The following is a 17,492-nucleotide window of genomic DNA, read 5'->3' on the forward strand; positions in this document are numbered from 1 at the left end:
TGTGTCAGTCTTGCACTCGAGCTTCAATGAGACCACTCCGGCGATAAATGGCCCCGAGCATTTACACGTTCCACCCGTAACCCCTGAGTTCAAGTTGCCAAGGCGACGATGTCGACAGTAGAGGTGACAACAGCTCGGGTATACGGGCTAAGACAAAACAGTCCGAATACCGCCACACTAGCATGACTACTAGGAACTAGACTCACCGTGACTGCGCAGTGAATTAGGCATGTGGCCAAAAAGTCCTTGACTGATCCCAGGTCACGGAACTTGCCTCCCACGGTGAAGAAAAACGTTCGACTTCAGAAACAATCATTGCAGCAAGTCCGGAGCTACGGTGAGTCTTATGTGATTTGTGTTTTATGAAAAGGCCTATTTAGATCTGTTTAATTTCTGTCGACGCACAAATCTACTGTATAAAATCCTTGCCAACAAGACAGGGAGACTAACTTACGCATCGTAAGTCCCAAAAGGTAGACACTTCTTCAAGCGAATATGCCTGTCAAATATTACACGGCGAATACGAGTGTGAACAAGTACGCCAGCGAAGAAGGCCTACACATAATGCATTAGGCCATGATCAGACCATACAGCAAGGAACAGATACAGGTATGATCAACACCATATCGGACAAAGAACCCACTTATTATGAATTAGCAGCCAGATTCTTGTTAATTAAACATATTTCCCTTGATGCCTTCCACCAACCCTTACTCCATGTGAAATGTACACACTCAGTGTAAAAACTAGTTTGTTGGATTTGGAGGTGTGTGTGCCTGCGTTTATTCATGGGGCGCCTCCCTCACCTGGATACGCGCCCCTTGTCCCCTCTGAAATTTCACTTCGACTGCGCTTTAAGTACAAACACACTGATATGGCCACGGTCATTTCCCAATGGCATCAAATATAATAAACATGATTTCTTCACAGAATTCACTTTAGATGAACAGTATATGCAGTATAACGGTGAGCATAGCCTATGGAGTGCTTGGTGTGAAGACTGCGATGAAAGGAACACGAGGGTCCGTGTAGTGTGATGAATTCATTATTATTGATAAGCTTTGTCAAAGCGATCATGCCTTCGGCATCGCAGCTATTTCTGACAAACAGGCAGATTTGACACGAAACTGTTTTGAAAACGCGAACCCTACCGTTTGGGGAATGGGGGGATGGCATGTATTTACATTGTGTATAACAAGATGATCCTACGATGGAATCTGACCGAGCTCTTGGTCTGGATTTAACATTGGACCCTACTAAGCTGTTAACTACAATAGCCAAGTGGTTTAAATTTCTGTCAGGAGCTAGGGTGTCGACTGAGAAAGGGAGTTGCTGATATCATATATATGACGATGTTCATAATGCGGTACAAATCTGCAATGGAGCCTGAAAGTTAACCCCTGATGGCGCCCTTCCGAAACCCTTGGATAGGAAAAATAACGTGCACAGATTTTAGAATTTGTAATATTTTTGTTCAGTTATTTCTTTAAAAATCCAACTCGGAAAAGGGAATTTGGAAGATATTTGCTAGTATATCAATTTATATAGAAACTGAAAAATCACTTGACCTGAAAGAGAAATATCCTGCCATAAAATAACCCATCACTTCCGAAAATCTAAAATACATGAAGAACAGTGCAATGCGGCAGTCTCGTACACAGATGAATATTTACGGTTTGAAATTTTATGCTAGTCCGTTGGTAAAAACCGAAATAAAAACAGATCAAAATATTTTACATTGTAATAAACTTAAAACAAAGTTCTACTTCAATTACGAAAGATTCAAATCTGTTATTTAACCTTTGTTGACAACAACTGCGTGATGTCAACTAAACGGAATATGGAACCCATCGACTGCAAGAAGGCAAATCTTTGCAAAGTTGTACAATCTCGTTTTCACGTAAGCACGGGCAGTGACAACAAACGTGCGTGAACATGCATGGAGACCTAGGTACGATATCGCCGGAAGTGAAAGGTCGTTAAGAAAATCTTTTACATATATCAATGTAACTTTTCCTAAATATTACTTGAGGAAGACAAAGGTAAAATTCCAAGTTGAGTGTTTCATGGGGTGGTTTCCTTTAGGAAACATTCTTCCAAATATTATCGAACAGGATATGACGGCTCAACGTAAAATCCCCATAGCAGGACGGCACAAGGGTTCCGAAAGCTCGCTGCGTGACCTTTTACTTTCAAGCTCTAAACAGGACCTTATTTCGCATGGAGATATTAATGATTTTTAACTTCTTTCCCTCATGAAGTGTGGAGGGGTGTATACTGGTACTCCATCCCTGGAATTTATTCAATCATACCAATAGCCCTGTCCTAGAAACGTCATCACCGTGCTGGAAGTTCACTCGCGTAAACTAATGTTATGAAATTTAAGACGGGAATTTATAACAGCAAATTCCTAAACTACTTAAATTTACATAGCCAGCCATTCCTTTTTGTTGACTGAAAAACTGCATTAGGTCATGGTGAAAAAAATTATCTTGTTTTCGATCTAACTCGTATGTACGCGACTTGAAGTCATACAAGTTGTGTCTCGTACCTACGACGTAAATATGACATATCTCGGACGTACGATTTACAATACGACTGTTTCATCATGCTTGCTTCACCACAATATACCACATCACTATACTATAGTGGAGAGACTGTTACGTGGCCGGTCTCAAACGAGTGTTAAAGCAGCGGCTAGCTTTTCCGAACCCTGTTCCGCCGAAAATCATGCCCATTGTCACGACGGCCTCCACACGGAGGCTTTACTGCACTCCAAGAGTACTTGGATTTGCGACCCATCAGGAGTCATTAACTTTACTGAATGCGTTTGGGGGGGGGGGGTTACTCGGCGTGTCCCCATGGTCGCTATGAAATTTCCTGAATTTCCGTTGGCACATACGACAATACTCAAAACATTAACCAGGCAGTCTATGGGCACCTGCTGGGACTAACTGACCAACTCACTGAGGTGTACTCCTCTACATGTATTTCCATATCATACATGCTTGCCCTATTTGTAAACCAAAATGCAAACTAGAAAATCACACAACCATCCACTGATGCTGGCTGGCAATGAATGGTAAAAACATATCGAGCAAAGATGGACCAAACGTCAAGCTTTAATTTCCGGGGGAGGCAAAAATGGAAGATTTATGGAATTTGTGTAGCCTCTCCGAGGTGTGAGTCTAAGTTTGGCGACTTTTATACGCTTTCGAAAAGATATGAAAATGGTCCCCCGAGTTGACTTCCATTTAAAACAATAATATTTGGGGGAGTCGTAATGCCTATCCAACACTCCTCCCCCCCCCGGCCGAGTCTATCAGTACAAGAGGGCAACTACCTGTATTTAATAGACTTATAATCTGTGACTCTGCGTCCGTATTCACAGCAAAGACGGGAAGATGAAGAAAAATATCATTTAAAGGGTGGCTACAATGAGTCAATTTGTCGAATACAAACCTTTGCGTCTCACTTATTCTGATTTTCACGGGATATTTTACGGCCGTCTTGGTGTTTATGCTGATGAGATTTCCTTATTCATGAACAAAACTGTGACGTCATATTAGGAAGAAGTTTCAATGTTGCATTGGTTTGTAGAGAGGGTGTCCTGCATTCTTATAGATTTTCCTGGACCCAGTTTTCTCTCTCAGTGCTGTTTATGTGCATAGCGATAAGAAAGCACCAGTCCCTTTCTCAGAAATGTGGTACTTCTGGGATCACAATTTGAATAAAAACACCGTGCTCTGAACTATGTCTTTCCCAGATGACTAAAACGCCCTTAGCTGTCGGAAAAAATATGGATAATTTTGGTTGTTTAAAAACATGCAATTTCAAAGCAGTTAACCACGTTGGAAAGTAAAACCGTTTTCATACAATGAAGAAAAATATAAAGTTGAAGAATAAGTGTGTCTTGAAAAATTCATTGCAACGACATTGATGGTTTTGGCTTCAGGGCATGTCAAGTTTTGCGAGTATCTTCGTCGTCTGTTACAAAGCCACTGGTCGTTCTTTTCTCCGCCGTTGCTGTTGAAAATATAAATTTGACGAAACTGGCCATGACAAATTGCATTATCAGGCAACCGTTTCATGGAATATGAGTGACAGGCTGTTCACTTGCCCACGCGCTTCGAAGCCAACGACCCATTAACTTATTTTTAAAAAGAGCCCCTTTTTGTTTAAAAAATGGTTACTGACACTCCATTGCCGAGGAGCAGGTTAAGTGCATGGCCAACCTTTGGAGTTTGGAAGCTATACTCTCTGTGCATTGTCTGTTATTAAGGACGAGGGATAGTTCAATATCTCTTGACCCTTTGTCAAACAGTCAAACCGTATCGAATGCCTATTTCAACCTACGTGTATATATTCATGTGGATATGTAACTGTTAAGTCTTTGCACTTGAAATGTAGCTCAGAGATAAAGCGGGTTGGTTGTTGTTTCCTAGCAGATACGATGCAGGGATGAAATCAGATACTGAATGGCTGTAGAACTTAATTCTGGAAGTATATCTGAACATACAGTTTTAAGCTGAATGGCCGAACATTCATATTTATCCGTGGATGGTTTTAGAAGTTGAGACCTGTATACTGTGAATTTTGCACTGTGAGGTGAGCGAGGTCAAGATTGCAATCTGACATTTATAGGTATCGAAGTGTTTGTAAGTATAAAGCGGTCTGTTATTTCCAAATAGTTAATTTTTTTCTTCTTCACAACGTTGCTGTTGAATCTAGGGATAAGACTGTCTAGAGTGAATTTCATGGATGGGAATGCTATTCCACTCCAGTTGTTTCTTTTGGATACTCGTTCAATTCATTCGATCTTAATGTACCACCTAAGTGAAGTCAAATTGCATTCGTGGGAAATACGCCTGTAGCATTTGTAATCAAAATAATGGAAATTCCTGTTTATTTACAGCACGGTGACATCTTTGCTTTGAGTTCAAGTACTTGTTCCTCCGTTAGGCAAAGGAGTTTTCGTGTCATTTCCTGTAGTCCTGTTTATGCGTATCAAAACCTCCACTCAAACCTGCTCCATTGGTACATGCCTGACCGAGTTCAGGTGCACTTGTGGTTACGTCCTGAGAATGCATGCTTCGGGTTTCCTCAGACTCGCTGTTTTGATCAAAACCAAACTGCACGGGGCGGGCTTCATAAAATGTTGAAAATGCGTAAGTTAGACAACTGTATTAGAGATCTATCCGGTTAATCCAAGTATTAAAGCGAACCAACACACCGAGTACAGAATTGCGCCTTGATTGGTTTTCTGTGTAATATAAATCTATATTATTTTTATTACTTACTTGGGCTAGGACGGCGAAATGTCTCCAACGTGCTGCTTCCAAAAAGGACTAAATAAGAGACTCAGGCTGAGGGAGTGCCGTTGAAAGCCAACACATTTAAAGATGTGAAAATGGGGCTCTTGACATTTTAAAAAGTTTTCCAGTACAGATAAAAAAGAAGCAAAACAAACATTGAAAATAAAGCTAACTGAAACACTGAAGTGTAATTTCAAGGATTTTAGTAATCCATTTATATTACATGTATCCCTTTAACAGATACCGCTTGGTTCTGTTTACCTGCATAATTCACAGTTAAGGCGCGCTCTGAACATGGAAACAGGTCAACGCGCGTGTGTTTTTGTCAGTCCTTGCAATGGCCTGTCCAGTATTGCACCGTGTACAATACATCTGTAGGTTTGCATATAAATAAATAACCCAGTCAATCAACTAAGTGATTCAGTCGTCAAGTACAAGCGCCTGACACATAACCCGACAGCGTTGATAAAAATGATCTGGGTGCATTATTTCCTCTCCAAACATGCCAAACGTCACCACGGGTTACCGTCTAAATACCCCCCCCCCCCTTTTATTCATTGCTGGGGTTTATTGAGGGAGCAGGCCATCAAAATGAAAATGATTGGGAGTATTGTGCCCTGTTTTGTTCAGCATTCTATCAGACACGTCAAGCGTGTAAGCTACGTTGGGTATCGCGAATAGTACCCGGTATGCATATCAACGTACACGTACTGTACCCATGACGGTGCTGATTGGATCATGGAGGAAGGAACATCTGTATCAACTCTGCAGTGGACAGATGCACGCAGACATGACAGGCCTAGTATGACAGACTGCACTTTTTACCCTGGTTTGCAGCTGATATGCTAGTGCAGGAAGGGTGTGCGTTCAACAGTTTCACTATCCAAAATCTCCATATTTACCGAACAGAACACACCGGGGCCTCTGAGGACGAAGTGTGGGGGACGGTTTCTAAACCTCGCGGGTGATGGGGATCTAACAGACACGCATCGCCATGGAAACATCATCGGACGGAGGCACAAATGCCATAAATGCAACTTCGAAACCTAGAGGTGAGCACTTTGTAATTGTTCAACACCGAATTGAGAGGTTGACGTGGACCGTTTTGAATTTTTTTTTTACCGGACACGATTGAAAACTGGAATCTCCGGCATGTGTCATCTCACGTTCGTTTGAACAGGACAAGGCTGATGTGGACTTTTTTTGTGCAGAGGTCCACATTATGTATGCCACGCCTGCACATCTTTGCATACATTCTGTTGTGGACATTCCGTGTTTTCGTATACTGTATAGTGAAGAAACTATGGTGAACGAACTCGTTTGGACTTTTGAACACTACTGTTGAAATGGATTTTTGTTGAGTTTACCCTTACACTGGAGTATATTCATAAACACTGCACGGTGTATATTTAGTGCTTGTCTGAGCGCTTGTGTAAAAGAAGTCACAATTTCCTGCTTACTGGTACGGATGTCTTCACCACTTGATCACTGACCTTTTTTGTTGGATTTTTGTTGACGGTTTCCTTGAATGTTCCTTCCCGTACCCAGTAATGCTCTAAACCTCTTCAGAGAGGGTGGAACTTCGTGTGAAAGTGGCGAAGTCCACTCATCTTCACTTCCTGCGTTTTGTCTCCCACATGCACATTAATTACGTGGTACACATGTTACGGCCGATAATGTAACAATCAGCCAATAATGTAATACCGGCCCATAATGTAGTAACAATCGACCAATAATGTAATAACCCAAACGACCCATAATGTAATAATAATAGACCAATAATGTAATTACCCAACACCGGCCGATAATGTAATAACATGGAGGGTGATAATGTGATAACATGGAGGGTGATAATGTGATAACATGGAGGGTGATAATGTAATAACATGGAGGGTGATAATGTGATAACATGGAGGGTGATAATGTGATAACATGGAGGGTGATAATGTAATAACATGGAGGGTGATAATGTAATAACATGGAGGGTGATAATGTGATAACATGGAGGGTGATAATGTGATAACATGGAGGGTGATAATGTTATTTTATGGAGGGTGATAATGTAATAACATGGAGGGTGATAATGTAATAACATGGAGGGTGATAAACTTGCTTGTTTCTTAGAAGCCTTTGGGGTACTTAGGTTTGCTTCGAATTTTCCCTGCATATCCTTCTTATTTTACCTTATTGCTTTTGAAGTGACAATTTTTCAAAATTTTTGTCATCAAATTATAACTGAATGGTTATCATCTTTTCCCAAGGTATATGTAACACTCAGATGAATTATGGTGACCCCATGGCATAAATCTTTTATTTAGTGTTTAGGTGATTTCAATTAACAGCACAGTCACCCATTGGGCTTGATTAGCATTAAATGTGCAAACTTCAAAGCTCTATGCATCTATCCCCTTAAGTACATGTTCCACTGGGCTGAAATTTTGCAAATACATGTAGCTAGAAAGAGAAGTGTTGAGGAAGAAAACTGACGTCATGTCATGATGACGTCATCAGTTGACAAATCGCGTGACATGAAAGGTGTAACCTTTAATTAAAGCCCCATATGTTTTCTAAAAACGTGTCAAGTTTGGTAAAGACTTTGAAGACATCACAAAAGGGATATATTATAGACGAAAACTGACCTCATGTCACGAGGACGTTATCAGTTAACATGTCGGGTGACATTAGAGATGTATCTTTTAAAGACCTGCATCTTCTGAAGTACATGTCCGACTGGCTTGAATCTTTGCGGGTAGTGCGAAACTCTTGTGTTATATACGAACATTAGCTCAATTTAATGAGGAGCTTATCACGTCAAAATGAATACAATACTCCCTAAGAAGCAAGCCAGAGCGTCCCCAGCAGGTCAGCATCCAAACTCTCAGTTCAGCAGTATTACTGTGATTCCTACCCTCTAACCTCGAAAATAGATGAAAGTGAAAAATATCCTTGCACAAACCTGTCAAAATCTCATCCTGGCTCAAGCTACTCCTTTTCCACCTTATTATGTTTTTCATTGTTCTCATGTACACATAGCTTGTTTTTTTGAGCTTTCTATAGTTTCTTTAGTATAGGGCCTAAGAGGGATCTGCAGTGTAAACTCGAAGAAAACCAAAGTCCCCCAAAGTTTTCTAAGAAATTAACAAATCTACAGTTATTACATTATCGGCCTCCGTGTTATCACATTATCGGCCGGTATTACATTATTGACCGATTGTAACATTATTGGCCGTAACAACATATGCACACTACATTTCTCCACACGGGTCCTTTGGAATAAAAGGGGGGAAGTGCCGACTGGAGCGTTTTGCCGTCAAAACTCCGTATGGTTTATTATGCCAACTCAGGCTGCGCAGTCACAAATCGATTCTGCTTCCCGGCGGGTTGTTGGGACGATGTCAGTTGCAAATGACGCATTTATCAAAACGTGAAAGGAATCTCTACGTGACTCCTAATTGCTTCGTACATCTTTACAATAGTGCTTCGTTAAACGAGATGTTTTGATAGTGTTGTTATAAAACGCACAACGTACAACGTATCCCGCAGCGCTTCTGTGATGTATGCTTCATGTCATAAGCCTAGTTTTGTCCTGCCTCTACTAACATGTAAACATGTGTTTTAAGACCACTCTGTAAGCTGCAGTAGAAGACAGTGACAAGTACCTCAAACACTCTGGAAAATTACAAAGAAGTTTCGCTAGTTTTGAAAGCACACATCAAACTACAAGAGCTAATTTCTTCATCTTTCGTTTTCTTTTGAATTTTAGAGCAGGCTTGGCTGACGACTTATAAAGATATTTCTAGGCCCCCCCCATGCAAACTGGACGATCTTTCTAGAAAGAAAGGCGTGAAGCCCATCACCATTTCGAAAATCAATGCCTACTCTCCAGTGCAAAATGGAGTCAATAGGAGTGCTCGGATTTATTTCGGAAATACAAACTGGCAATCCATTTGGTGACGTCTTTTTTTAACAAACTACGCAGTTTAAATGCCACAAAATGTTCTAATATGCAAATCATGACTTCGCTAGCGCAGGCAGTTTTCGGTCTGTTTTAAGGCCTGCGTGATAATGTATTCTCATTGTTCTGTTCACACGCAGCACATATCCCATTCATTCCCCGCAGGAAGTTGCCAGTTTACATGCACGTAAACCCATGCTTGAAATCTTTGCCTGGCAAATGCATGCCTTTACCAATACAGAAGTTGAGTTTGAAATCAGTGAACCGTCTCCAACACTGAATAGCAGTTCTTGTTCAAGAAACAACGCACACGTTGACATCTCAAAAATGGAAGACAAAGATTGAGAGAACAATTTTGATCTGCACTGGCTGTCTGAAAGGGTTGAACATCGGATTTCTAGCGCAGTTTTGAAGTTACTTTTTAAAGCTTCACAAAACACAATAGTGATTCGTTTTTAAACTTTAAAACCAGTTTAGTGATTTATTTTTTGAAAATGCAACACACTGGAGAAAAATATTACATCATCAGTGACTGTGACTGCTCATAGTGACATGAGTCAGGTCAAGCGTTATACCGCGCGGCTTTGCAACAGCACGTCCGGGAGAATATAGCCTTGGTCAAGGCGTTTGTCATTCGACGCAGCGCAGCGCGCATTAGCCGCTCGCTGACCTGGTACGTACCGCGTACGTACTTGCACTGTACATACCTGCATACGTTGCAAAATCAAGGCGAAGAGCGACCTCACGCGGCCTAAGAAATATGCAAATCAGCTGGCATACTTTCTATTTTTTAAAGTTTCTCTATTTTCTCTTATTATATTACACTGTGTTTATGGTTCGTATTTATTTTACGTGTATTCTTTGATTAGTATGTTAATGAAAGTATGGAAACAAATGTTGTTTTTGAATTAAATTGAATTGAACTGCGTACTATCCGACGGAGTTGTCGGATTTATTTAGAGTCTGTATCCTCCACAAGGGGACAGTGTTCGTTTGCAAGATTTTCAGCATCTGCCCATGGAGAAGAAAATTGTTCCTTCCTCGATGACCTGCGTTGTCAGGTAGCTGTTAGCATCCATATCAATTTGTGTGGGGGGAGGGGGGTGTTCCATTCCTCCGGGATGTCATCATCCATCAGGTTGCGCTCCGGCAAGTGAAGGACATAAACCCTGTCCACGGACACAAGATGCCACATCGAAGCACTCTGCTACCGAATTTGGAAACAGAACTCCCAAGTCTGTCAAATTACGAGATGTGAATACAAGGTTGTGGATTTGAAAAGACAGAAAAAAGTGATCTGGAAATGTGACATCCAATTTAGGGTTAAGCCCCGTATCCTCCATGTGCAATCATGGATGCATGCATCGTTGCTGGCCCCTGATGCTCTGCATGCATGGGGGCGATGATGTATGAGGGTATAAGCTCATGGTGAATAGGATTTACCTGGAAAGAATCCTTTAATAATAGGCTGGATGGAGATTCGGGTCTCAAGGATGCTCCTGGGGGAGATTAGCCTCGCTGAGTGGAAATAACTACAGCATATAATGATGAGGGAAAGCAGTAGCAAAGAGATTCATTTGAACTGAGAGCGTATAAGTACGTGCGTACACTTGTCGTCCTGTGCTCTCCGCAGAAGATGGACGAGTGAAACATCATCATAATGTGCGGCATTTCCTCTCGTCTGCTTATGAGGATCCTGTTGAGAGTACGCGTACATGTAACGACCGGCGAGAAAATGACTGTCCGTCTAACCGCACGGATCACACCGTCTGTTTTCATTGCACAGAACTACGTGTATATTCGAGTGTGGTTTGGTTTTGTACATCAGTCCCAATGTAATGACGGTTAGCCTAACGCCATTGTTCTGGTCAAATGGAAGTCCGGAAGAACCGAAGAAAGACTTTGGACTTTGAAATGCGAGGGAATATAGGTAATGACTCGTAATACATTTTGAAAAAAAGCATATGCATTGTGGAAGTGTGTCATCCAAGGTAAACAGTATGCCATTTGCAAGGCATACTATCACATCATCAATAGTTCATTTTGGGAACGTGAACTGAATTCTTATTAAACGTTGGCAGTAAATACGTGTACTTCATTTCCGTCATTAATTTGTAGGGGTGCGAGATACAGAGTGGGTCAAGTTCACTTGTTTTTACTAAAAGCATGTGCTTAGTTACATCCTTTTCTGTGTCTTTGGTCACTTTGGTCAAGCCAACTTTTAAAAAACTCAAAATCGGTGTGGGTGACAGAGATTTTCTGAATTATTGCATGTATAAAATGAAATTCAAAAAATTATTCTTTAAACTTCGACCTTTGGATTGTATGTTGTTTCAGGTGAATAGAATGCATATCAAGTACAAGTCATCAAGATGTATTTTTGCGTTGGGGAGATGTTAATTATATATAACAGGGTTTTTTTTGCCCTTACCCAACGTATATTAATAAGCACTGTATGCTCTCGGACAAGCAATGAGCATACAGTGCTTATTAATATACATTGGGTAAGGGCAAAAACCTGTTATATATAAGTACAAGTCAATTGCATTTCAGATGCCATCTGCTAAACTGTTAGAGTGAAAAGCCTCTTTAGTAACAACAAATGTACAGCCTTGATTGTACGAAGCATAAATAAATCAAATGGTGTAACAGGAGCGTTGTAATGAGATATGCTGAGATAGGTCGTGAATTAATCATAAATCATTTCTCGCGAATGAAGAGGCAAATCCTCCATCGCATGTGGTGACCAAACTATTCCAGCTAAAAGATTAATATTTTAAGAACAGCGATACAAGAGAGCAGAGCACGGCCCGTTGCAGGAGTCGCCTCTTGCGTTTTACAAATCGTCATCCACCCTTCTGCTTTCTGTCGTGTGTGCTGTCCTCTCTGTGAGTTTTATTGTAATAATCTTAAAGTGTGTTTGATGAATGGCGTATTTCATGACATTTTGACAGGGTGTACCAAAGGGTCATTCTCTAGATTTTTAGAGTGAAAATTTTAGAAACGAAGAATGAAAGAGGAAGCTAGGAATTAATACGAAAATGCCAACGTCATGGAAAATTACAGGTAGAGCATAATTGACAAAACGGCGCGGGCAACTACTGCATACGTGCATGCATACACCGACATGCACACAGACAACAGCGCCCCCAGCGTTAGAGCCCCCCCCCCCCCCATTACATACACATACACATTTCGGGGGAAATTTCCACGGTTGGCAAGTTTTAGGATTATTGCCACCACCTCCCAAACTCAGATTTATGCCCCTGCTTGTGTTGTAAGGGCTAGGAGAAATCTGTCACTGGATGGTAAAGTTGAAATTGAGACTGAAAGTTAAAAAAGGTGAAGACCACATATGTGATTTCCAAAGCCATTATTTCTTTATACCTGTAACTCTTTTTTCATGTGGAGCTCGAGTATAGATCTTGCGGTATATCCGACCCATATCCTACAGGCTTCCCAAATACACACATGTACATATATACGGTACTTATGCATCTGTTGCTATTATTCGGTTTATACTCATCATTACGTGTTTTTCAAGAGATTGTGCAGGGCAAAAGAGGATCCAATTTGTTGAAGGTTGGCATCACATGACCGAAACATTCAATTTTGTGAGCACCGATATGAAACTAGATTGTTCTCTTTTCATATTACAGGAACTTATCTGGATCCTCTGAAGGCCTGCGCGCTTAGTGGTGAAAGCGGCGTGAACATCGGCAAATCAGAGTCGGCCACGTTCAGCAAGTACATGAACATTGTGCGTCAGACCAGACGCACTGCGTCACGTGTCTCCGTGCTGAACGACGTGGAGCGTAGCCGGCTGAGCAACGTCATGCGGCGCATCGACGGGGAGCGGGCCTACAGCACCGCCGTCATGGACCGCCAGAAGAGACAGTTCAAGAAGTCACTGGAGAGCTTGGACCGGCACCGAAGTGGTTTGCTGCGCCACATCGATGAGGTCGTCACTACGCCTGCACATCTGCGGGCCAAGCAGAGCTTGCTTCTGACTCGCCGACAGCAGCAACTCTATTCGGTCAGAGGTGGAAGAGACGAGGTCACAAAGCCGACTGACGATCCATCAGCCGCCAATTCAGCACCCGATAGCTTGCCAAAAAACGAAGGAATGGACCAGGCGGGGTGCAGCAGGTCCGCCACGGAACTCCCCGCTGTCAAATCGCTCTCAAGGACCCCTTATGCACTGCGAATTCGCGGTGAGGGGACTGGGGCAGAACCCATCGATGAGACGGGGGAAGCCAAAGGGGAGAATGTGCCCATATTTTACACAGGACTCGGTCCAGAGAAACTGCAACAACAAGCCCGCGTGGTTCATACAAAGGAAGATGCGAAAAAGGCCAAGATAGTTACTGACTAATTGAGGGCCAGCTCCAGTTTTTCCTTTTAGTTATATTTGAAAGTGTGAATAAATATAAACTTCAAATTTCTAGCATTAACTTTCCTAGTAAAATAACAGTCTGGCATTGATTGGCGGTGCCGCTTTTTATTTTGGCATTGTCTGCTCGCTGTGGATCCATTCTATCTTTTTATGCAGCAATATGTACGCTTTCTTTCCGAATCCCATCCGTTTAACCGTACTTTCCAATCGCTAATTCATTTCATTAGTGGTAATGTGAATGTTTAGGTTTAAAGTCTGGTTTCCATATGGTCGTTTGTAACGCATACGGTCCCCAAGACATGAAGACGCAGACACGAACGGAAGAGACAGTGCATGTCATTACATGTACACCCAAAATTTGAACAATATGTCGTCTGAAACTCCATGATTCTTTGCGGAAATTGTTCTTATAGATTGACTGTACCGCCTCATGATGCCAAACCTGTACTCCAGTTTCATGCATTTCATTGATGGTCAGCTATTTAGTTGATCATAAGGGTGTAATATTTAAGCACCGAGGAGAAAATGGGCAAAATTCGCGAAACAAAGGAAAAGGGACATCGTTGTATGCCGGTCATGCCAGCATGCGTGTTTGTATGGGAATACCACGGCAACTCGACGCAGACAGTCGGCAAAGTTGAACCTAACTGAACTTTGCCGATCGTGCGCGAGCTGGTTTGTGTTTGTCTGAGTTGTCGGCGAGACCAGCATCATGGATGCGTTCGATTAGCTTACACGTGTAAGTCAAACTTACACGAGAGCGTTCGTTTAGCCATCACGTGATCCTCGTGCCTGCCCTGGTGTCAGCCACTACTACCCCGGCTGGCGAGCGGGTCTCTGGAGGTTGCTGGAGTGTAATTACCTCGCGGATGGACTGTTCGTGCATGGACGTACATGATAGAACGTGGCGGGGACTTGACCTTTTCCCAGAATGCTTTGGCGAGTACACTGTAGCGTTCGATAACCCTCATTTCGAGGCTTCCCTTGCGTTTAACACTGGTGTATTCAGGGAAGCTAATCGAACGCACCAAATGTTTCCATTTGTCTGCGTTGCGGTTTGCGTCTTGATTGCGTTGCTCTCTGCGTTTCTTACATCGATGCGGAAACCATTCTCTAGTCCATGGTAGTAAAATTCGGATTCTTTTTCTTGAATGATTGTTCTTTTTTAACTAAATGATCAAATACATCCTCAACAAAAGGGCCATTACCATACTTCTAAAGTGCTGGAGTTTTCAGTTTTCACAAAACGGTTTGCCCCCTTCCCGCTGGACATCTCCGTCATCGCATTTCAGACTTCTAGTGGGTTTGATAATTGAGTTACACTGTCGCATATCAAGTCGCTGAGCCATAATCCTTCCTGATACTAAGACCATTAAAATCCATTTCGGGCCATTTTAAGGATACATTAAGGGACAGACCATTAAGGAAAGTTTTGAAAGCTTTTCAAATTTCTATTCGCACACCTTTCCCCTGAAGCTGTTCTGCAGAAAGTATTTATATCCATTTAACCCTTTAGTTCCTATTTTTCACTATATTCTCTAATGAGCAGATATCAATATTGTGTATATGTACAGGTGCTAATGGGTTAATTTGGTGCATACCATATAAAATGCCATGCAATTTTGTTTTGTTTTTTGTACTCGAAAGTCCCCTCTGAAAAGAACTTATAAAGAATGTTATGGCTGCCACAAATCGGTTTTCCCATTTCTGCTGCCGGTGGTTCCGTTTGATCTTCCCGCAAGGGAAAATCCCCAACCCCTGGTTATCCACTTTCAACACTGCGCCATCTTCAAGTATTCACAAAAACTTACAGTGGTCTCGAGCGCGTTCCTTTTTCTTTTCTTTTCTTTAGGCTCGTGAAAAACACAGACAAGACGCATCGAGTTTCGAATGTCACTGTAACTATACTTTGATACAACAAAGGTATGCCTTATTATTTTCTCGATCTAAATGTACTTTATAGAGCGTGTGTGACCGAAAAAGCATGGAGTATCGCCATAATTACGAGTCTGCCATGTTGCCATCAAACTTTCAGGGCAAGTTGGGAACCTACAAATATCCGTTAGAGGACGTGACAATAAGGTTAACATATTAAACACTTTATGAGGCCTATGCATTAAATACAAAGATACCCACTTTCAAAAAACGGCACCAAACCTGTCAACCACACTTTACCTCTGCTTCTTTACTTTATGAAATTACACACTCTCGCCCGTTAAAAAAGAGTTGATGATGAGCTTTCACCAGGAACGTTATGTTCTGTGCAACTTGTCACAACTCTTAAACGTATAAGAAAGCTATGTGCCATCATTTAGGTTGCCCTATAAATTAAAAGTGCACTTCAACAAATTTGAAATTGCCCACGTCTTCCCAGCCAAATGAGGATACTGCAGCTGTGATGTCATTTTCTAATTCGTGCATCCAAAAAGGTGCACAATGGAAAAGATTTACTTCAGCGCCACCAATTTACCAAAGTAAACAAAATTTGCGAAAGGTAAAAATATCCATTTGTAGGAACAGCATCCAACTTGGCATTGCATGACTATTTAAAAAGGTTGTGCTTACATGTTCTTATATTAATAACATATTATATGGTATATTAATGCATGCAGTAACGTGCGATAAACTGCCAGACGTAGCTGAAATTGTCTACACAATATGAACATTGGCTGAAAATATCAACCTCGTTCCTTGTCATTAAACTTACTTTATAAACGAATTTCCATGTTTCGTTTTCAGTCAGGCAGTGTAAGCCTGTGTACAGCCTTTTTACGAAGTTGTTTACAAAATGATGTAAATAAATTGTTTACAGTCTCAATACAGCTTGAGTGTATAATAGTGTGGTATCTATTTCAAGTATCAAGTTAACTTTTGAAAAACATGTATACATGTAATAGTTCAGATGAGACGGACAGGACCCCGTAACAACAGCCGTTGTGCATGAAACGTTTGCCAAAGCATTTGTCTTTTATTACTTAGCATTAAAACTTCAATCACCAATCATCAAAACTGGAAAATAAGATAAATTTTTTGCATCCTTCCGTTTTACAAGTGACTGTAGAGGACTCATGCTACAAACGCATACATTAAAATCGGAGACTTTTAAAAGTTCCATTAACGACCACTGTCTTGTAATTTACACATGTATTACCGTAGTTGTTTTAATTGTCGGTCATGTCGAAAGCCACGCCCACCCATTTGCTTTCACCGTTTTTATGTTGTTTTCAAAATGCTTTTTAAATGCATGCGTACACAAAATTTGAAAATATAAAGGTGCACCCTCAAGCTCGTCCATAACATTTTTACCACATACCGTGGTCGCTTCTGATTTTTTTAATTCCTTGCTTCCAAACGCAATTGAGGATTCGATGATGACGGCCACCTGAGGTCTGCTTGTCGTTGATTTTATCAGTCGTCATAGGAACGAGCAATTTGGCCCGTTTTGATACCCAGAATCGGACATTTGGAACCAGCAATACCATTCGGTCCTACCCACCCCGACATAACCACTGAATTTCGGATATACTGTATACGAAAATGATTGATTCAAAAACCGTTGCCGGGTGTGGAGGTTTTGGCTAGATACTTGGGCCTATTTTAACCTATCCTAAAGTGCTGCCTTATTTTTAATATTGCTCAATACACATGTATGCTTATATAACTTGAGATGGGCGATACATCCCGACTCCCTTCACTTTCTGACCGTTTTTGAGCCACAAGTTTACACCCCCTCCCCCGAAAAAACAAATACACATACAAGGTACCAAAGCTACAATTAAAGTAAGAACTAGAGAAATGTAAGATATCATTGCTGGGGAATATCCAA

The 17,492-nt window shown here is 41.5% G+C and overlaps 1 protein-coding gene across 7 annotated transcripts; it reads left to right on the forward strand.

Moving 5' to 3' along the window:
- The first annotated feature begins 158 nt into the window (after positions 1–158).
- Positions 159–16,488, forward strand: LOC147800424 (uncharacterized). Of its 7 annotated transcripts, XM_087144120.1 has the most exons (4): positions 161–337; positions 931–1,022; positions 6,225–6,367; positions 12,930–16,488. In XM_087144120.1, exons 3-4 carry the CDS (start codon positions 6,310–6,312, stop codon positions 13,643–13,645), a joined length of 774 nt encoding a protein of 257 aa, XP_087000246.1. In that variant the 5' UTR covers positions 161–337; positions 931–1,022; positions 6,225–6,309; the 3' UTR covers positions 13,646–16,488. The 7 variants fall into 7 exon arrangements, with proteins under 7 accessions (XP_087000254.1, XP_087000246.1, XP_087000240.1 ...); XM_087144114.1 differs by lacking the exon at positions 931–1,022 and having other exon boundaries at positions 162–337; XM_087144119.1 differs by lacking the exons at positions 161–337; positions 931–1,022 and adding an exon at positions 344–609.
- The last annotated feature ends 1,004 nt before the right edge of the window (positions 16,489–17,492 follow it).

This window comes from Acanthaster planci, linkage group LG01 (assembly GCF_054643075.1).
Source record: "Acanthaster planci isolate LZ-2023a linkage group LG01, COTS_SCS, whole genome shotgun sequence".
Taxonomy (NCBI): Eukaryota; Metazoa; Echinodermata; class Asteroidea; order Valvatida; family Acanthasteridae; genus Acanthaster; species Acanthaster planci.